The following is a 22231-nucleotide window of genomic DNA, read 5'->3' on the forward strand; positions in this document are numbered from 1 at the left end:
GTGCTTAAATACGGTTGTTTGAGGACATCAAGGGTTTAATTTAATGTCAGGGAACTGGCGACATCAATACTTTAATGAATGACTGTTCCCTGAGTACATGAGAACGTTCACCTCCCTTCCTGTCCAGCATTCAACCACAATGTTACTACTGCTCAGTGCCTTGTAGGCAAACCCTGAAACAGTCATTTTGCAGCTTGCGGCAAAACTTACTGTGTAACACAGCCAGCACCTCCACCTATGCGTTCTGGCATGGTCGAGGAAAAAAATCATTACAGTTTGATGCTGGAAAAAAATAGCTACTTCCTTTCATCATTAAGTAATGTTGTTACCTTCCTTCGCTGTACTTTGCAAATGAAAACATCTCAATTCTTCATTCTACAAAGCTACAATAATCATTCCCACTTCCATGGAATACCAGGTTGTTCCATGCCAGAGAAGAAGCCATCAGAGACCAGTCCTCACTGTACCTGAAAGCTGTGTAAATTCCACCTAAACCCCTTGTCCCATCCCATGATTACGGGCATGCCTGCAAGTCTTAATGGGCAGCTGAAAGGGACCCCAGATGAACAATACACATTGGCCTAAATGAGCCAGGAGTAATCCACAACTATATGATGGAAAACATGTTAAACTAAAGGCTATGTATGGTTGAAAAAATCACTAAAAATGTAAAAATTCCTAAATAATTAAAAAGCATTAACGAAAACCAGAAGATTTTGTAACATGTGTGTCATGGATGAATTTACCTTTCACTACACTTGCTACAATTGACTACATCTTGCTAGTCAATAGGTCGTTCCCCTACATTGTCTTATGGTAGTGAACTGCACTTGCTGAAGTAAAAAACGTAAGCGTTTGATCATTGTCTTGATCGACACTGTGTGGATGGAGGACAAGAATGCAGGTGAAACAAACATCAAGTAAAACTTAGGCCATGGCAAATACACAAACTTCTTACACATTTCCAAGATATGCTTTAATTTGAATATATCAAATTGTATCGAAATGTTAGATGTAAACCACATTATAATTCCAAGTGTGCATTGAAAAATTATTTATGGACAAATTATATAATCAGGAACATGGCAAAGATGCCCGTTATTACCTTGTAAAACAGTCTGGACAACTGGTGCATTTCACCAGACAGAGTGGATCCAACTGCAGTGCTGTAGGTGGCTGTATCTTCTGCTGGTGGTTAACTCAAGAATCCAATTACTGATACATTCACTTATGATGATATCTACCAATCTGACCATGACCTGTGTTTCCTTTGCCTGTATTGAAGTCTGACTTAGACATTAACACATAATATGTTATTATTATAAATCATTTGAAAAAGAAACTAACCAACAAAAATTTCTGATGAATACATCAAAAAAATTAATTCAGCAGCCCTTGAGAAAACTGGTCATCCATCATTTTGCAGTGGCCGTTATTCTTATGTTTGTAAAGACTGAGTTTACCCTAGTGTAAAAAAAAAAAAAAAAAAAAAAACAACAATTTGGCAATATTGGCTGACAATTTATTCCGCCGAACACAGAGCACATAGAAGCTCGGTCATGCGCAAGCTTTCGCGCGCACACGTCGCGCTTGAGTGAAAGGTCACATGTGCGCGCATCGCTTCATTTTTGAGGTGGGCATGGACGCGCACGCAGCTCCAGCTCGGTGAGGGGGGAGTGTGGAGAGGCAGCGTATGGTGATTACCACGGGAAACATCCGCCGTTATGGGCCGGCGCTTGGACATTTGTGAAAGAAGACCGCCTTTTCAAATGTAACACGTCCACAGATCACAATCGTTGAGGAAAACATTCAGTTGTAATGTGAAAATGTGTGAGTACGAGTTGTCTCATCGTTTTTAGAGAGACAGTTAGCTAGCTGGCTAGCTAACTGTGTTGTGGGAATGGCGGTAGCTAGACTAGCCAGCTAGCATCAGTGATTTGTCATCGTGCAAAATGTGTATATGACTCGGAGCTAGCTAGGTAAGGGCATTCAGGAGCCTAGTGGAAAAAATAAGTCCAGGTGTGTATATTTGATAAAATAATATTTCCATGAACTTCCCGGGTATTTTTCTTTGAAGTAACACTAGCTAGATGTCCAGGCAATATTAGCTAACGTTCACCATTTAGCTAGTTAGCTGCATTCAAACGTAAAACCAGTTGGCTAACGTTAGCAAGTGAAGATCGCTAGTGCTGCGCTTGGCAGAGGTACAGCTAGCTACGTAAATTTGCGTTTTTTTGAAACCTAGCCAGCCAGTTGTTTACATTTTTCACTGTCACACTAGCCACTATCTGAAGAACACAACATGTGCAATGTGAGCCAGATATGGGAGACCTACCAGTGTTGAATTTAGCTATGTAGCTAAGCTAGGTATACCAAAACATTAGCTAGCCTAGCTACTTGTTGAGTAATGGTCGAACTGTTTGTTTACATTCGCCTCATAGAGACCGTCATGCATCAGGTTACTGGCGTGTCGCGCACATATTCACAGACCAGCGAAACTAACACAGACATTTTATGTGGTAACTAGCAAAATAAGACCAGTCTGTGTATCTGTCTGTCTAGTTGGCTGGGTAAATGTTTGCGTTTTGAAACTTCGATCAGTCGAAACTTGATGTGAGAATTTCTCTATACTGCTCAGCAACAGCTATTTTGCTATGTTGTCATCGTGTTTTTAAAGTTATTTCTCTGTTTGTCTGCAGCTGAGCCGCAGATCATGTTACCGAAGCTTATAACTGGCCCTTGGGGATGACAAGGACTCCCCCCATGCTGTGATTAGGATGGGGCCCGATGTCCCCCTCCTAAATGAGTACAAGCAGGAGTTCTTCTGGAAGCGCTTCCCTCAGACGGTGCTGGGGGGGCCCCGCTTCAAGCTGGGCTACTGCGCCCCGCCGTACATCTACGTCAACCAGATCATCCTGTTCCTGACGCCATGGGTGTTCGGCGGCGTGGGCACCCTGCTGTATCAGCTGCAGCTGCTGGAGGATTACTACGCGGCCGCGCTGTCCGGGGGGCTCATGCTGGCGGCGGCGGCGGCGGTGCAGGCGGCAGCCCACCGGGCCGCGCGCAGGACGGCCGCGGTGGAGCGCCTGCACACGCCCAGCGTCCTGGCCGACGAGGAGGAGGTGGAGTTCGCCGGCTGTGCCAGCCCGGAGGCGGTCAAGTTCATCGTGCCGGGGAAGAAGTTCGCCCTGAGCGCCGTGGCGCACACGGTGCTGGCCGGGGCCCTCTGCGGCCTGGGCACATGGTACCTGCTCCTCAACCGGCTGACCGCGCTCTACGGCAGCACGGCGGCGGCCGTGATCATCTTCGTCCTCAGCTGGGTGACCCTCTGCATCGGGGAGTACTCGCTCATCATCAACACGGCGGCCGAGACGGCCACCTTCCAGGCGCAGGACACCTACGAGATAACGCCCCTCACCCGCCCGCTCTACATCTTCACCTTCATCGCTGTGGATCTCGCCCAAAGGTAGCTGATGAGCCCGAATTTACTTGCCTGTTTTTTGTTTTTTTTTCTTCAAAGTAGGTTTAATTTGATGGTATGAAAGAGGTTGTGCTGGAAGTCACCCTGGACAAGAGCATCTGCTAAATGAATGTAATGTAACGTAAAGAAGGTATCGTTTTCTGTACAAACAGTTAGAGCTGATGTGTAACAGCTCGTGTTGACCTGCTTGCTCTGCTCCTGTCTGTGCTGGTAGATTCGCAGGACCAGTGCCTGAGCTGCAGCAGACAAACCAGGTGCTCCATGTCCTGTTCCTCTTCCTGCCGCTGCTGTGGGCACTGGGCATGCTGTCTCCCTTGGATGCCCTTCTCCTCTGGGGCATGGAGCAGGTGCTGGTGTTCGGCCTGGGCGGCTCTCCCATGTCAACCAATCTCAGGTGACCACGCCTTCCTAGTTACAGGGCCTGACTTTGTTTGTGGTTACTTTGAATTTCTTTGTTAGTTCCTTTACCTCACTGTTTGAAATTAGTTACTGTTCCCATAATCAGACTCCCTGTAGTCCTCCAGCTTGGGTCTGTGCTTCGGATCTTCACTGAATGTGTTGTTGTACTGCAGGCTTCTGGGGATGTTCATCGTGTCCGTGTCCGTGGCCGTTTCCGTCTTCTTCATCCCCTCCACCCTGGGAGTGGTGCTCTTCACCGTCGCCATGGGCTTCCTGCTCAGCCTGGACTTCAGCCAGATGGGGGCGCTCCTGAGGTCGTGCGGGCCGGGGGGTCGGCACGCGGAGCCGTCCCGTGCGCTGGGCTGGCGGCTGGGCGGCAAGGAGCTGCTGCTTTACCTCGGCCTGCTGCTGGGGGCGCTGGCCGAGGCGGGGCTTCTCCATCACTTCCTCCCCCCTCCCCTGAACTGGACCGCGGGACCCCAGGCCACCGTCAGCTACCTCCTGATCGCCCTCTTCGCCCTCAGCTGGGCTCTCCGCGAGGTGCAAGGCGTCTACCTTTTCGGAGGGGTCTTCCACAACCCCTTGTACCCCAAGGAGACCACCAGCGTGAGGGTGTTCAAGCAACAGAGCAGGGGACTCCAGGTGGCTGGGATGGTCAGAAGAGTGCTGGTCAATCTGGGTAAGACATTACAGTCAATGTTTGCTATTGTTTACACTCATTCTGATAATTCTGTTGGCATGCCTAATGAAAGTTAAGTATCCTTTGTGAAGGGCTAGTTTGCATTGTCTGGTGAAATAATCATCGCCCTCATTTTGTCTGATCGTGGGCTTCGCAGTTTCGCCCTTCGCCATGATTGCCTTCCTCGCTGTGGACAGCTCCCTTCAGTGGCTGCACACCGCATCCCTCTGCATGGGCTTCACACGGGCTTTCAGAGCGGTGAGTCCCTCCGCTAGCAAGGAGCCAGCACAGAAGAGCAGGAGAGACCTGCTCAGAATCACCATTATTCAAGCAAGCTGTCTTCTGTCAGCCTGGTCCTCATCCTAACATAAGATCAAACAAAGCCACTCTCAGGTCCTGAATGGACTGCCTGTGTGATGCTGCCCTCGCACCTGTTCCTTAGCCTCAGGGTTCTTAACTCATTGGATGGTAATCATAGACTCAGCATACATCATGAAATACAAAATCATTTTTTTTAATGAAATACTGTGGTAAAACAGGATAATATTTTAGAGTATACATGCGTGGCAGTGTAACATTTGTAGATGTCAGAGCCCAGCCAGGCTTTGATAGCAGCTGAGAAGACCAGGGAGGGAGGAGGTTGATCTCCTGCTGGAAACGGCTCAAACCGTGACGCGTGTTGTCTTGTGCAGGTGTGGCAGAGCACGGAGGACTCGCTGTTGCAGATGGTGGTGGTGGCCATAGTGAGGCTGGCGGCCAGGGGCGTGCGGTTGCTGTGGTGGGACAGCCTGGGCACAGGAGTCCAGCTCCTCCTGGTGAGGCACCGAGTCCAGCTTCAGTGCCACGTTTTCGCTGGGAAATGCTGTGTACCAGATATGAGCCAGAAACAAAATGAATTTGGAGTTTCTGCAAGATGTTGTCATTGCATGTGATTTGTATGTGATACCCAAAATTTGTTGCTCTTAAACAATTTATTGGTAGTGTCAGTTTATATACTGTGTATATTCTGAATTTAAAAATGATTGTTTTTATTTGGACATTGTCTTGAGTTCTAAATGCAAATATTCAGGAACGTTAAGGAAAAAAAAATACTTGATGTAGGGCCGTTTTTACTGACTGACCTTAAACGGAACATTTAATCGTAATAAAAGTTGTAACAAAAAGTTGTGAGGGCACAGCTGTGGTGGTGTCCCAGCAACATTTTTCAAATGTCTTTGTGAAAGTCCCTATCTTCTCTCTTCTGTAATTTGCCACATTTTGCCTCAGCTGGTGCTGTGAGGCATTCCACTGAACAGTGCGGGTCAGAGCCCTTGTCAGTCTTATGGAATCATGGGCAGCAGGCCTCTTTTATTTCACTAAATCAGCTGGGAAAAGGCACACTGCTTTGGGTGTGTGGTAGAGCCGGCCCCTCATTTCTCTGTTTGCCTGGCTCAGGTGAGCCTGATCAGCGACCGCCTGGCGCAGTTCGCGTCCAAGCTGAAGTTCGCCCTGACGGTGCTGGTGACGTCCTGGACGGAGAAGAAGCAGCGGCGGCAGTCGGCGGGCACGCTCCTGGCCCTGAACGGCGTCCTCTTCCCCCTGCTGCTGGCCGTGCTGGCCCTGTCGGCAGCGCTCTCCGCCCCCCTGCTGCCCCTCTTCACCCTGCCCGTCTTCCTGGTGGGCTTCCCCAGGCCCCAGCGCAGCTGGCCGGGCCCCGTGGGCACCGCCTGCTCCTGCCCTGACTCCGTCTACTACCAGCAGATGAGCGGCAGTCTGGCCTGCGCCCTGAGGACGGCCTTCGCCAGGGGAGCGCTGGGTCAGTGCGGCTCCCTCTCTCACCACGGGGTAGCAGGATCCTCAGTTCCATATTAATATGGGTGGTACAGTTAGTATTGCCTGGAAAATTTCTCACTTTCCCTGTGTTGACATAATTTTTATGAAAATCTATATGTGAAATTTGCATTTTGAAAAGAGATAATCATTTTTAATTAATATCATAAATCATTTATGAGATATGAAATGCTGTCATTTCACATGGAATGATTCAGTGTGATTATTGGTATAATAAGTCATTTTAATATTCTGGTTTTAAACAAGATTTACTATGTCAGGTCTTAAAGGGTTCGTGTGCTTAATGAGCCGGAATATGTGTTCTGTTTTCTTGCCTGCTTACATTTTTCATACAGTATGTTTCTTGTGTCGCAATTTTTACCGTGCAAATTCTGGGAATCTGAAAACGCTGGCTCAGTCCGAGTGAAATATTTGCTTGAAGGCACAGCTCAGAAAGCACCGCTCAGGACTGGAACACATAAACAGTCAGCAGCCCAGTCCACTGTTACGCCCCTCATTGTAACAGATCAGATCAGAGTTCTTCTTTTTATTTAAATTTCCTTCATCGCAGTACGGATCACCATTTAAAAAAAAAATCAGATATGCAAAAAATGGCTTCCAAGAACATTGCGTAAGCAGATGCGCGGACGGCACTCCAGTGCCTCTCATGTCAGTGTTGCAGTTGTATGTTGTGTGTGCTGCAGGATACGGCTGCGGCGACACGCTAACCTTTTAAACCTGCGGTGAGCGTTCGTGCAGTGCGTGGAGTGGAAGCTCCCCTACGCCAGTCTCAGACGAGGAGCGTTAGCCGTGTGACGCGCACTGCCGCCGCTGGCTGCTCATGCCCGACTCCACTGCGGCTCACAGATCCAGTGGAAGTGACCCACAGCCCTTTGCGAAGTGACCCAAATTAAGTCCCCCCTGATCTGGATTCATTGCATCCCAAATATTTCCACACCATTTACCTTACAAATCTGATTCCATTTGCTGTCAGAGAAGAAGGAAGGAGACGGCGTGATTCTTTAAGATGGGATGCCATTAAACAAACAAAAAAAAAGAGGTGACGTCACCCTTAAGTCTAATTATTTCTGTGGTGAGCAGCAGGGTCTTTGTCAGGACGTATTATTCAAGAACACAGTGTTTTTTTGGGCCTTCTGATGCTTTAAAAGATGGGGGGAATTGCTGTTGTTGTTTTTGCCCCCTCTGTGACATTGGGCTGTGCATCAGTGAGCAGTGAGAAGCCGAAGAACGCACAACATGTCACTTTCCATCAAGAGGCGTCGCAGCTCCTGCGAGACGTTGATATGGGATCTGACATTATCCCTGGGCCATGAAAACACGAGTGGAACTTAAGCAACTATTGCTCTTTTGTTGCACCAGATTCCTCCGTGGGTCTGCTCTTCTGTCAGTCCCTGTGAAGGCCACCTTGGAAAACCGCTCGGCTTGTTTTCTTCAGAGGAACAAATATTTACTGCAGGTTGAAAGCGGGGCTGAAGGAATTTGGTATTTAGATCTCATTGCAGACAGTTGATCCAAACTGATTCATACCAGATTTTGACACGACAAAATTTTTTATACTTCTCAGTTCAGCCCCTGTTGCCATTTAGTAATGCAGCACCTTACGCAAAAGAGTCCAAATGCCATTTAAGTCACAGGGCACTTTAATCTATGATATTATCTGGTCAGATGTCCTGCTGGTTTTATTCAGTTGTGTTGCTATGCAGGTGTGCTGGCAGATTTCACCTCTGAAAGCCCTGCTTTTAATGACTATTGACTGTCATGACTGAGGTGTGTCCTCTCTCCCTCAAGGTTCCCCAACACCTGGATCACACTTCCTTGGCCGTTTCCAGGACCGGGTTGTGTGGATCTTGGTCCTAGAGAGAGGCTTTGGCTACTGCTCTTTGAACATCAAGGTACTGCACGCTTTTCCTCACATCTGTGTGTTGATTTTGTGATACCTGCATTCAGGAAGGAGTTAAAGGATTCGCTGAAAGTGTCTGGCAGTAAGTTGTAAAGGCTGATGACTGCGCTGCACTGGCAGCCTGTTCGGAAGCGAACGCTGATGCGCTGACGCCTGTTCGCCGTCTGTGCGCCAGGGGCTGGAGCTGCAGGAGACGTCCTGCCACACAGCGGAGGCGCGGCGGGTTGACGAGGTGTTCGAGGCGGCGTTCGAGTCCCCCGAGGGGCTGGGCCGGGCGAGCGGCCTCAACCTGCACTGGGGCAACGTCCTGACGCCCTGCGCCGCGCTGCCCGTCCGTGTGTACTCGGATGCCCGCAGCGTGCTGACGGGCATCATCGACTCGCACGACAACCTGCGCCAGTTCAAGGACGACTTCCTCAAGGTGCTGGCGTGGGCGCTGCTGCAGCACTGCGTCAAGCGGCGCAAGGCCTTCCCCGGCAGCGCGGGGGAGGAGGGCAGGAAGTCCCAGACGTCCCAGGCGCAGGCGTGCGCCGAGCCCAACGCGGTTACGTCCAAGAGCTCCTCGCAGAAACTGCGGCGCGAGAGCTCCAGCCTGAACTCCCTGGGCGACTGGTCGGACGAGGACGACCTGTTCGGCCCGCAGCCCCCGAGGCGGACAGCGGCGCAGGTGAACGCCGGGGCCCCGGGGGACCGCACGGTGCTGCACATGGGCCCCTCCCTGCCCGGCTCCGTGGAGATAGACAGCCTGTTCGGGGACGTGGCCCTCTCGGCCCTCAGGCCCCTCCAGCCCCTGGGCCTGGGGCTCCCGGCGGTGGACAAGGGCGCAGACCCCGAGGGACCCAAGTTCCCCGGGTCCGCCCTGCCCCCCGTGAACTTCAGCTCCCACCACTCAGAGCTGCTCAGCCTGCCCTCTCGGTGGCGGACCGCACCCTGGCCCCCGTCCCGCATCCAGCAGCTGAGGCAGGCCTTCCCGGAGGAGTGGTTCCGCTTCGTCCTGGGCCGGATGGAGCTGGCCGGGCAGGGCGAGTCTCCGGAGGAGGTGGCGGAGGCCCTGCGGGCGGACGAGGCGCTGAGGGAACTGTACGCCCAGGTGGTTCTGAGCTGCTTCATCTCTCTCGGAGCCGAGTCCACCGTCACCAGCCCCAGCTACGTCTACAGGGTCTACTGCGGCGACGTACCCTGGAACGAAGGCTTGGACTGGCTCACAGCCAACACAGAGCTCTTCCAGCTTACGCTCAAAGCTTTCAGGTAATGTAGGTGTGTCACTCCAAGCTTGTCCTTCATACAGGACAATATTAAGTACGACTTTATGTATTATGTGATTTGGTAAACCTGTATTCTGAAAGCTCAAATTAATAATGAGACTAAAATGACAAAGCTCAAATGCTTACTTCTCTTATCATTGTTTAGCATGGATCTCAAGGTGTTTACAAACAGGTATAAACATGAGAACCGAAAGTATAACCTTCACCACTGACACATCCATTTTCATGTTATCCCCCGGTATTTTCAGGTATAGTTTTAAGCTGCTGTTTGACCAGGCCAGCCTGGGACCTGTGGAGAGTCCAGAAGAGCTCCTAAGCACCCTGGAGGACTACGGCCGGGACTGGTACATTGGCCTTGTGTCCGAGAGGGGCTGGCAGGAGGCCGTCCTGCAAGAGAAGCCCTTCCTTTTCTCCCTGGGCCATGACCTCACCATGGTAACCTCATTCAATCCTCTGCCACCAAGTTATGCTTACAGTTTGATTAAGGGCCAGCTTTTGTTTGTAGAGTGATTTGTTGTCTGTTAACACTTAGTAACTGTTGCCTTTGATTGGTGTAGTGTGGTAAATGCATGGTATCTAGTGTGCGGCTGTTGTTAAGGCTCTTGTTGGGCTGCAGCACTGAGGGAACAGGACCAGATCCACCGGGACTACTGGTCTTTCAATGCCAGTGTTTGTCCAGGTTACCCTTTGCCTGTGTGTCATTTCCTCTTGGTTTCCACAAGACTGCTGGCAGAAAACTGAACGTTGCCAGGACATGTGGCTAATCCAGTGATTCGTTATGGAAATACATAGTGTTAAGTGTTGAAGTAGTAATAAGAATTTTAGGCAAAGGAAAAGCTGTTCTCACCCTGACACACTGCATATCAGGATATATATTGGGACTCAAATTTTTTTTTTTCTATACGGCCACTACAGCCACTTGAGTAAGACACAACCACCTGTGTTTATGCAGGTATGATTGCATGTAACAATACACAATAACAGTGTTGCATTAATTGAGAGGAAATGACTTGTGAAGCTGATATTCTGTGTTGTGGTCATCTGGAGTTAAATGGAACACTGTGTTTTGGTATAAACAGTCAGTGTTTATACCCTCAGAGATGGCCGAGTCAGCGTGTCACTCCGTCTGTCCCCAGGGCACTTACACGGGCCGTGTGCTGAGCCTTCAGGAGATGCTGGTGCAGGTGGGCCGTCTGAACCGGGAGGGGGTGCGCGGCCAGTGGGCAAACCTGTCCTGGGAGCTTCTGTACGCCACCAACGACGACGAGGAGCGCTACAGCATCCAGGCCCACCCCGTCCTGCTGCGGAACCTGACCGTGCAGGCCGCGGACCCGCCCCTGGGGTACCCCATCTACTCCTCCACCCCGCTCCACCTGCCCTGCTTCTGACCGCCTCCCGGTAGCATAAGGCTCAATGTTTCGTCCACCTGATGATCCACGCATGCTCACTGACTACAGGGGGACACACCAGCGGAGCGTCTGGTTATTTAATATGAGCAATTCTCAGCAAACGCAAAGTGGTAACAGTAGTGTTTGTGTGGGGGGAAAAAAAGACGTCGTTATGTCATGGAAACTAAACAGACAAGTCTTTACAGTGATATGGAAGACTTGGGAATATCCGTCAGGTGGTGAGAACACGCAAGCATATCTGTGTCGAGACAACCGCAATACCATGTTTTCGCCTCTCTTGCTCAACACGATCAAACCTCCACTGCATGGCTCCCAGCAAAACCAGCACCTGCCATCTATTCCAGCTCTTTCACTACATGTGTGTTTTCTGAAACTACTCCACTGAAACTACAACCACAGAAGTCATAAATGACAACAAACATCAGTTTGGCTTGTATTTTTTAATCTTTGATATACAAGATATTCAAAGGGTATTTATTAGTCCTTTGTTTCACAGTTGGTGGGAAATATCCAGATCTTAATTTGATAGTGTGTTTTACGCTGTGGATTTGTGTGGTCATATTTCTAAATGGTCATTCATTTATTTTTACATGACAGTTGCATATTTTGCTTATTACATGGCAATGCAAAATATGGCTTGATTATTCATGACAGAGCTGTGAGTCGTTTCACTAAGACAGATGTTATTTGCATGTGAGGTTGCATCCTAAAATGACACCACCAGAGAACAGCACATACTCTTCCAGAAGCTAGCCGGGAGAAGCTATTTGGAAATATGTGGTATGTTATTCAAGTACATGAAGCAAATAAGAGAGTACACATCTGCTTTGAAAAGTAAAAAAAGACCTGACACCTGATACCTTGAAAAGCACCATGGGCAAGCGGTTCATTGTTATTTCATTCTAACGGCATGAGATGTCCTTTGTCCCCACAACTAAAAGGAATCCTTTTACAGGTAGTTCCAGTGAAAATGTCTGCCAACACTTTTGAGGAACATTGTAAGTGCCATGGTATTCAGTCCTTAACTTTGTGTTATGAATGTAGGCATTTATTACTTTTCTGTTCTCAAGCTTGTGTTTGGTGGGCACTCAAATTTAGGAAATTATTGTATACAGATATGAAGAATGTTTTTTTTTTTTTTTGTTTTTTTTTTTAAGTCTTTCTTAAACTATTCTGTAAGGCAAAGCACACGTGTTTAGATTGAATACCCCTGGGTCACAAAAGGCCTTCCTTCAATGTAATTGCAATATCAGAACTTTTCAAAGCAGGTGAAAACTTTGTTCAATGGTAAAGACAACTGAATCCTAAATCCTACTAAATACTCAGGCACAGAGCCTGGAAGCATAGTTTTGCATCATAATGTCTACAGTTAAATAACTTGTCTTTGCTTTGGTGAAATTTACTTCTGTTTGGACTTTAGGTTCATGCTTTAAACATTTTGCAGTTTAGCCTATTTTCTGGAATAGTCAAAAAATGCAGGACCATGAACATCCACACCTATTGAGGATATTAACTGGCTGAAGTTTGTGTGGGCTTGACCCACATTTAAAAAACTGTCATGCTGGTGTAGCCAGTCTGATATGCCCCACCTATCTCATAACACACTCATTCCTGAGTATATTGGGACCAACAAACAGAATTTGAAAAACTCCATCTTTTAAACTTTTTAAACAGAGGCCATTTCTCCCCTTGTATCAACACAGCCCTCTCAGTGCTTCCAATTTTTGTATTTTGTTTCTATTTCACATGTTCTACTCCACATACCATTTAACTGTTCTCAAAACAGGAAGGGAAAAAGGCATCACTTTCTATAAACAGCTTATATCAAGGATGTGCCTTGTTTTTTGTTACTGGAATCAATAATATTGTTGGTAATTACTTTGTAGTCCTGTTTACAATATACTTCTTTTGAAAAGAAAAATTATTTGAGATGTTTGCAGTTAAGGATTCCTGTAAAGGGTGTTCTTAAATGTGTATTTTTAAAGCTGTGATTATTGTACAGTATGTATTTGTACATATATGTAATTATATATATCATTTTACAGGAATTACAGATGTTAGTTTATTTTATTTGAGAAGGCAAGTAGTCAGAGGATTCCTCTGTACTGATGCGTTTGACTGAATATTCATTAATCTGGGGTTGTGATTGAATCTTCAATGAAGTATGTTACTGAAACACAAATGTTGCATTGCTGGTAAATATAACTTTCAGCTCAGATGGGTTTCACACCAATTGCTGCAGTTGTAACTGGTGGTCTCATGCATCCTGTTGACCTATTGCACCTTGACCCTGTCTGGTTTTAAAAGTAAAACCCCATTGAATCCATATAGTAACCACAGCCCTGAAAACAGGGTTTTCGCAATTTTCAGGGTTTTTGTCTAAAAATATGCACAAAGTGCTTTTTGTGCCCTGTGGCTGGAATGTTTTGCTACATGACAGTGCAGATAGATGGCATATTTTCACAACATTGCTGCTGTGGATTAAAGATTCCTTGTCCTTGGGAAAATGTCCTGGAGCGCATAGAGTAACAAGCTAAGTGCAGACAACATAATGTTGCGGGTTCTGAAGTTGCTGCATGTTCGTGGTTCATCTTTAATGTAGGATGCTTTTCATTTTTGGTTTTAACCTCAGGATCAATCATTTAGTGAGGTAATTAACTTAGCATAGAGGAGCCCGGTTCCAGACCTGTAAAAACCCCTGCTGCACTGAGATGGCAGGGTCTCAGAATGAGCACTCAGGCGCTAATGCCGGAGAATGCAGTTGTGCCCACTCAGAGGCTCTTAGTGTTCTGCTTCCCCTTAAACCCATCTAAACTCTGCATGAGGGACAATATCATTCTGCGTTAGGAGCTACATTACCTCCTGCCTCCTGATCCCTTTCTGCTCTCCCCCGTGTGCCCAGCGCTGAATGCGCATCAGAGGGAAGGCAGGAGGGAAACAAAGCGGCGAGTAAATTCCATTAGACTTGCAGAATTGCTGATTCACTCGTTCCATTAACCAGTACAACATGAAATCAGCCTTTGAAGTTGCTTAACTGTTTTATTCTGACTGCAACTCTTGAGTGAAGGGAAAGTGCCAAAGTCCTGATGGGAATAGACCTTTTTACTGCGTGAGCTTTAGAAACCCCACAAAAAGAAACTTGTTTTGGGAAGAAAAAAAATATATATACACTTCAGGAGGTCTTGGGCTTGGGCTTCGTAAAGTAAGCCAAGTCTGCATCCTGCAAAAGTAATAAAAAAAAATCAAGTTTTCTGTTAGTTTTTGGTTCAAGAAACACTGGGGTAAACATCACATATTTTGAGAGCAGCTAAACTCAGAAGAGCAATACTGTTTACAGATAATGGTAACAGTGAACACATTGTTGAGATATCTGTATTCTCTGATCAGCACTACCAGAAATCCTCCCCCCCCCCCCCCTCCCCCGAATTCCTCATACATGGTATCTCGGAGTGTAAGAATGGCATTGTGTGATTCCCTTGACCCCTTGTCCCTCTGGCTGGACAGCACATGACTCGGCCATATGGTTTCAGCTGTCACTGCCCAGCACTGACCAGATTCGGTGGACACTGTCGCAGGGAAGTAGTCATGCTCACTGTCATGCCCTGGCTGCCCCTTTCCTCGGACTGTGCAAGGTCAGGAACAGCTGAAGGCCCAGCTGCTGTGAAGTCACCCTAAATAGTGTCTGACATGCTGACGTGTCCTTCTCAAGTGTTTCATGCGACTGACTAATGTCACCCCCCCACCCCACCCCCAGGGTTGAAAGGCAAAGCCAGCTAGACCTAAGGCCAACAAAATGCTGCCATTTCTTTCACAAATTTCCTGGCAGCACTTTAATGTAAATGGTAATTAAAATTTGGCATTTTGTTGTGAACAGTGGCAGTAACAATTATTTACACCTTGTGCTTTCATACATGCTGACCATAGGTAAAACGGAGGTATGATAGGCTGTTTAGATCTGCCAGTCATGGAGCTCAAAGCAAAGCCTGTAAGGACTGCATCCTGGAGGAGCTTACTTTCACCTGGGTGGCCACTTTTCAAGGCTTTCATCAAAATTTAAATGTTACATTTAGTAATAAACTATGCACCATTCATGAAATGTTGAAGGTCATTTTGTGTACCAGCAATTTGCTAATAAATCTATGGCACTAGTAACTCAGTGTTAATTACAGTCAGCAAGCAAAGTGAGATGTGAGAGGCATTCGGGGATTATCAAGGCCTTCCCTAGCCCACAGACAGGAAAAGCTGTCCTGTGGACCATCGTTTGGTGAATTTACTTAGAGGGAGAGTGAAATTAAGTGAATTCTGGCTGCGGTTCAGAAGAGTTGTATGGACTACTTTTGATTGCCATTATAATGAACCCCTACATGCCTGACAGCTGGTATTTTGGACTCGGCTGTTTTAGCCCCCAGAAAAGCAACCAGCTGCAGGATTACGGTGATTTGGAGAGGGGCTTTATGATGGACAGCCTTCACCAAGGGAGCAGCTGCTTATTTTCCCACACCGCTCCAATGGAGCATGCTCTGAATTACCAAGTGGTCACAATTTTTCATATATAGAACACCTAGGTGGGCATGTTACCTTTGATCACTACATTAAAAATGAAAGATGTCCGGTCAAATCAGTTGTACACAAGCCATATTATTCTGTCCAATACTTGCATCTCTTAGACTCCCTTGGTGTCTAATACATTGTGGGATTCCCTGTTTGCCCTAAGATGAAATCTCTGATGCAGTAAGAATGAGAAGATTTGGTACAAACCAGTCCCGCTTTGAAGTTCTGCACCCTCTTTCTGCCCAGGTAGTTTGTGAAGGCCCAGGCCCAGGTGGGCGCATACTGCCACAAGTAGAAAGCGAGAAGAAAGGGCTGCTGGGCAATCCACATCTCCCGGATCTGATTGGCTATGCCCACCAAGATGAGACGGACACATCGAGACGTCTGCATCTTGTGCTGCTGGTCCCCTGCTGTCGCCACAGGCTGAATGGGGCAAAACAACACGCACTCACATCACTACAGATCACCATCTTTCCAGGTGCTCAAGCCATACGCTTTGGAATAACGGACTCGAGTGTATAATGTGCATACACCCTGTATAATGGCTTGGGAACACATTACCTGAATACCTAGCTGAATATGATAAGTGAGTTGGAACCCACCTTGCCGAGCTGCTCCGTGAAAGCATTGTGGACGATTTGGGACTGCACGGGCCCAGGCAGCACTGTGCTAATGGTGATCCCGGGGTAGTCTGTGAGCTCCGTGCGCAGAGAGTTGAAAAAGCCCTGCAGAGTCGATGTAAAGACCCATCAGTCTCCTGCTGCTCAGTGCCAAGGCCTGTTTCAGGTGTAGTGCCTTCAAGCACAATTCACTTTGCATAATTTTTACAAACCGCCCCATTAGTGTCTACACAATCTTACTTGGAATGATGCCGATGTAGCCACTCAATGTATAGGGGCTTTGCCCCGTAACAATGTCATTGAGTTTGGTAGTAACGTGAGAATTCATGAGCCCCACAATAGATGGAGCTACTGTGTGTTGTATGTGCTGTCAATCACTGACTCATTTGAACAAATCAAAAGACTCTGTACTCCGTAACAAAATATGACTGGCTCAAATCGGTAAGTCTTTGACAACACATGATACATCTAAACTGAACCTCTGCCTGAAGCGGTTTTATGACATAGGCCACTGTTTCTGCATGTGTAAGGAGTTCAGCCAGCTGTTGCTGCGCGCGCCTTACCTGCAAGGCGTGTTTACTGGCAGAATACCCAGTGGCCAGCGGCGCTCCCGCCATCCCCACCACGCTGCTGATCGTCACCACGACACCCGTCCCACGCTCCGTCATGTGGGGCAGCACCTGCTTGGTCATCGACACTGTTCCCAGGTAGTTGAGGTCCATCAGAGCCTGGTACACCTCCACGTTGGTGTCCAGGCACAGGGAGCGCTGGGTGCGACCCCCGTTGTTGATGAGGACGTCAATCTACACACACACACACGGCCTTTAGCATGAGTCATAACCCCTCAAAGATGTCTCTTAAATGAGTCCATTAATGCACTCAGTGGACCCTGAGTGGTGATGCGGTACATACAGTACAGTGTAGAGAGCACTGTGCATCCATAACCTTATGGAGTGTTTTGTAATCACTAAGGAAAGGTTGCTGGAACCAGCTTTGCCCTTGCTCAGGTTTCCTGCCATTGAGCTGTCTGATATGATGAATGAATCAGTCATAAAGTAACTACTTCTTAATAACAAAGAAGATTGGATAATGACTACACAAAAACAAAGACAATATACAAGATTAACTAGTTTCGTAGTTGGCAATTGATAGAGGTATTATTACAGTTTTTCCCAATTGCTAACACACTATAACCATCATTAGTCACTGTGCCATTGTGAAGGTTCCTGGCCAGAGAGGAGGCAATGTGACTCTATGTGCTGCAATCAGTAATCAAGGGGTCCTCCACCGCCATGCCACTTTGGGTCCATATAACACAGCACATCTGCTTGAATTCCTAGGTCAACTTTACCAGCGACTTCAACAGGAAGGGGAACCAGGGCAACCAGAGCAGTCCCAGTATGTTATCATCTGGGATAACGTCAGTTTCCATCGGGCTGCTCTGGTTCACGCCTGGTTCAATGACCACTCCACATTCACATATCTTTTTTACCTGCATATTCCCCATTCCTCAATGCATTAGAGGAATTTTTGTCAGTATGGCGGTGGAAGGTTTATGACAGTAACCCCTACACAAGAGAAACCTCTTGATTTCCATGGAGGAGGCCTGTGGGGATGTGACCATAGAAGCCATCCAAGGCTGGATTAGACATACCAGGGCATATTTCCTGCATTGCCTGGCCAGGGAAAACATCCTTTGTGATGTTGATGAAATTTTGTGGCTGGATTCAGACCAGAGAGGAGATCATGATGCAGAGTAGTTGTAATTACATTTACAGTATGGAATTACATTTGTTTATCTTATGTATATATTAATATTTTTGTAAGTTTTTCAATTTTTTTCTTTTTTTCAAAAATTGTACTCTACCTACCCTATGTACCACTATTCCTTCGTTATGGTTTTCTGGAAATAAATGGTTGGAAAATTTCTGCTCTTTTCATACAGTAATTTGTCAGTATGACATTGCAAAGGTGTTTTATAGTATTGTTTTGAATGTCTCTTGATGGTGTCTTCCTGTACGGAAGGATACTGATTTCAGAAGAAAAATTACATTTTGGTTAGAGTGTTTTGAATTAATCCCTCTAGTGTCTAAGAGGCAGTCATGTAGTATGTGCTTTTGATTGCTTGTGTGTATTGTCTGAGGGAAAAGTTTGATTTCGACCGGAAAGTTAGCTGGTTGTACAGATGAAAATTACGTTTTGAGAACGTGTGTGTAGTTTTGAGAAAGTGGTGAATGGTTTCAGAAAATGTGTCTTAGCAATCGGGAAAAACGAATTGCTATCGTCTGATGTAACTGACTGTGTGTGCCTAACTACCCTGTGCTACAGGCAGTGGGATGGAAGATTTAAATGTTAGGGCTGACGAGGTGCCTCTCACAGCTGACCCTCATGGGTGTGGAACCACAGAGCTACCGCTCCATGCCATGCTGCCACATTTATTGAAGATGCACACACATGCATGTTTACTCAGAGGGAGACAAACAAGACATAAACCCTTGTGCATTCCACACACACTGGACGAGTTTCACATACTCCAGTCAAAGTTACACAATACATACTGGCAGGAGAACAGAGAGTGGAGCACAGCTGCACAGATGGAACGCAATTGCTTAGTCTTTTCATTTCAGGTTCCTAAAATCCATAAGAGGAAAAAGGTTGGGATAAAATACTTGTTAATTATTAAATGCATGAACCTTACATTGCCAAAGTGCTGGACTGCAGATTTCATTTTTGCTTCATGGGATCCCCTATCCAGCAAGTCAAGCGGAAGAACAAGAATATCCTTTTCTTGCAAGTTGCTGCGCTCTTCAGATAAAAAAGAGAGTGGTGTTTTAAAGTCATCACAGGACGGGTGGATTGCAATTAGAAAAGTGATGCACTGTGTATTAGCTCGTCCCCTAGTGTGAGGAGGGACGCCACAGTGGTGTGCAGATTCACACGGCATGCCTGGCTGCCATTGTTGACACATAGCCCTCCCTTTCACTCACAGACGGCTCAAACAGGAATCAGGTTTGCACAAACATAGTGAGCATGCACAAACACATCTGGTACCCCTACACCGAGGGGCGTACAGAAGGTTAAAAAAGGTCAGGTGGAGTATAAATCTGCAGAACACGTCCTGCAGGTCTGAGCCAATATCAGATGGACCTCTTCAGCATGCATGCAGAGATGAGTCAATGTCTGTACCAAGCCAAGTTTAAGCTCATGCCCGTGCTTCTTTCTTCCAAAAAAAAAAAGCAACTTAAACTCACCCAGACAGCAGCGCTTCACCCTCTCCAGCTCACCCTCTCGGCGGGCAGACAGGATCAGGCGAGCCCCCAGTCGAGCCAGCTGATAGGCCAGCTCCTCTCCAATACCACTGGAGGCCCCAGTGATCCACACCACCTTCCCCTGCAGCTTGTTCTCTGGTGAGCAGAGAAGCACAGCAGTGAAAATAAAGAGGTGGTAGTGCTGCACTCACAACCTGCTTGGCTTGGCACAACAACATCTAGGTCCGGATGGTAGCCATGGCCTATGACACAATGCTGCATTCATCACACACTGTGTAACTGTTCCACCACATGACCCTTAATTTAACAATTGTTCCTAAATTATGCTTAAACATAACTGGCATATGGATTACTCTGTGACCTCTCAGAGAAATGGGTACAATGAAAATGTATTACCTGAATCAATATCAGAAGGTCGATGTTGATTTTTGAATGGTTATTACAAACATCACGGTCTTAGTGCCCAACACAGTGTGTAGAATAAACCTCACATGCCTGTTTATTACTGTTTGAACAAGAAGAGATTTACCTTCCATTCAAATCTATACAAACCTTAAGAGTCTGAGAGAGGGTCTAAAAAGTATTACTTAGTTCTAGAGGGGTGATCACCTATGTCCAAAATTCACATTGTAACCATGTTCTGGAAGTCAAATCTTTATGGAAATATTTATTGAAGTGAAACAGGGACGTTTAAAAGAAACCTTTTTTTTTTACCAAAAATGCACAGTAAACCAGCTGTTGTCACACTTGTATACAATAAGGCAGAAGATGACTTGCAATTTTCTAAAACAAGAATATCTCAAAATTGGAAACGAGGTGTACACATTTAGAAGTAAGAAAACCTGTCAGCCCTACAGATATATCTGTGTTTGATGCTGTTGTGGAGCTGTGCTCTCAGAGCTACATAGGTGTGACTCTAGGCACAGTGTGCCCTGCTGTGATAAAGGGTTAGTGTCTCCACTCCCCACAGGCTCCTCCCCAGCCGTGCCATTAATGTCTGTGGTGTCTGGACAGGCTCCGAACACCCGGTGCGCCACAGTATAAACAAGCAGTGGTGCCCTCACGTCAGCTGCGCCATTGTCCATGACAGGCAGAGGCTGCCATTATGACAGGTGTAGTGTGATGTGGTAAAACTGGTAAAAAGACACCAACGTTACCCCTTAAACGGAGAGTTGAACGTACAGGACACTGAGAACACGCATTACTGAAAGTACAGATGATGCGCTGCAATGAAATGAAACGCTCTCCCCTCCAACTCTGCAGTTAAAATGTTTGCATGGTGCTTAATATCCCTTGGCTTCTACCTAGACGTCACGTGGTAGAGGCGCTAGCAGAGGGACATTACCTGGCTTGTTTCCAAACGCGACAGTCCATAGCAATGTAAAGTCGGCGTCCGCAAAGGCAAAACGCACTAGCTGCACGATCACGTAAAGCAAGGCGGCAAGGTACAGCAAAGACGTCACGGAGAAATCCATTGATTGACGGCTTGACCTGTACTCCAGACAAGTAATGCGTGGAATTTAACCGTAACAGTGATGCAGACTTTATTTGTAAAAACTACAGCGCACACCTTTCCCAACCTGAAAATGACAACTTTCAGACACAAACATTAATAGGGGGCCATAATTTAGTATTTACATAGCACATAGCAAAATTAGAGAAACTAAGTATACTTGTGTGGTAGCAACTTTACTAGCTACACAATTCAAACAACTGTAGCTTACCAGGGTTACAGATCTACACAGCATATTATCAATTCTATGTCCCATTCTACTTGTTTGTTAGTTCAAGATTGCGTAATTTACGCACGTTACTATAATAGCTAGTGAAAACTACAAACAGATTTTATTAGCAATCAATGGTGAGCATTATTTCTGCCACAACGAAAACAAACAAAACATGGTTGCAGTTGCGAAGACAATTCACCTTACTACTCCCTTGACATGCAACTGCTAGACGCACGAATTTATCGGAGTGTGCAACCCGGAACTATCAACAACGAAAAAAAAAACTTCCGCTTGCACTTACACTCCACCCAGGAAGTGGTTGTTATGAACTACATCCGAATTAATTGCAAGAATGTAGGATACAGATAAATAATTAGTAAATCATGTGGCAAAAATGCGATCTTCAAAACAGTAATAGCACCGAACATAACACGTAGAATTTTAAAGCTTTTTGTTGACATACAATAATACATCAATATTTCTTGCAAAATAGTATCCTGTACAATTATTTCTGCTACTGATAATGATACATTGTGGTGAACAAGACACCTGAACCGTGGACTTATCTATTGTATGTATTATGGTTTTGTGTATTCTGCACTTTGTGCTAACACGTGCATGTTTCAGTTCATTCATTTTCTTAATAGTTCACCTGTGTGATATATAATGATTATAATAAAAATTAAGACAACAGATCTATGTAGCAAAAATCTTAACTCCACGAACTTTACAGTGGTAATAGGTCAGATGTCTGCTTATGAAAAAGCATTAATGAGCATTAAAGGTTTTGTCATTTATTATTATTTGATTATTTGATTGCCCGACTCCTTCTGAATTAATTCATTAGCAAGACAAAGACAAGCATTTGAGCATGTTATATACTACAGGTCATCTAAATTTCGATGTCGTTGAATGACTGAAACATTAAATGCTTTCAACGAATAATTTAACAGTTACAGTGCCAACGGTATTATGTTGTCAACAACCCCACGGTATACCAACAAGCAGAAACTGTTTCTTAGCTAGCTAGAGTTCATTTCTACCTCACTGACGCAGTAAGAGCGCTGTTCTGAGCTCGCCCAGCTCGCTTTTATATTTGGT

General features: G+C 46.3%; 2 protein-coding genes across 3 annotated transcripts; one reads left to right on the forward strand and one right to left on the reverse strand.

The window, feature by feature from the left end:
* Window positions 1–1646: 1646 nt before the first annotated feature.
* pcnx4 (pecanex 4) lies at window positions 1647–11370 on the forward strand. The gene is made up of 11 exons (XM_036542945.1): window positions 1647–1830; window positions 2700–3466; window positions 3696–3875; window positions 4054–4559; window positions 4717–4817; window positions 5252–5374; window positions 5994–6354; window positions 8178–8281; window positions 8465–9537; window positions 9803–9989; window positions 10691–11370. Exons 2-11 carry the CDS (start codon window positions 2778–2780, stop codon window positions 10940–10942), a joined length of 3576 nt encoding a protein of 1191 aa, XP_036398838.1. The 5' UTR covers window positions 1647–1830; window positions 2700–2777; the 3' UTR covers window positions 10943–11370.
* A 2752-nt stretch (window positions 11371–14122) lies between these two features.
* dhrs7 (dehydrogenase/reductase (SDR family) member 7) lies at window positions 14123–21393 on the reverse strand. 2 transcript variants are annotated; one of them, XM_036541740.1, is made up of 8 exons: window positions 21330–21393; window positions 20749–20894; window positions 19386–19538; window positions 18833–18939; window positions 16698–16937; window positions 16117–16239; window positions 15722–15937; window positions 14123–14183 (listed from the first exon to the last, which is right to left on the reverse strand). In XM_036541740.1, the coding sequence occupies exons 2-8, from the start codon at window positions 20876–20878 to the stop codon at window positions 14136–14138; spliced, it is 1017 nt and encodes a 338-aa protein (XP_036397633.1). In that variant the 5' UTR covers window positions 20879–20894; window positions 21330–21393; the 3' UTR covers window positions 14123–14135. The 2 variants fall into 2 exon arrangements, with proteins under 2 accessions (XP_036397633.1, XP_036397632.1); XM_036541739.1 differs by lacking the exon at window positions 14123–14183 and having other exon boundaries at window positions 15171–15937.
* Window positions 21394–22231: the final 838 nt, after the last annotated feature.

The sequence above is a fragment of the Megalops cyprinoides genome, chromosome 12 (assembly GCF_013368585.1).
Source record: "Megalops cyprinoides isolate fMegCyp1 chromosome 12, fMegCyp1.pri, whole genome shotgun sequence".
NCBI classification, from domain to species: Eukaryota; Metazoa; Chordata; class Actinopteri; order Elopiformes; family Megalopidae; genus Megalops; species Megalops cyprinoides.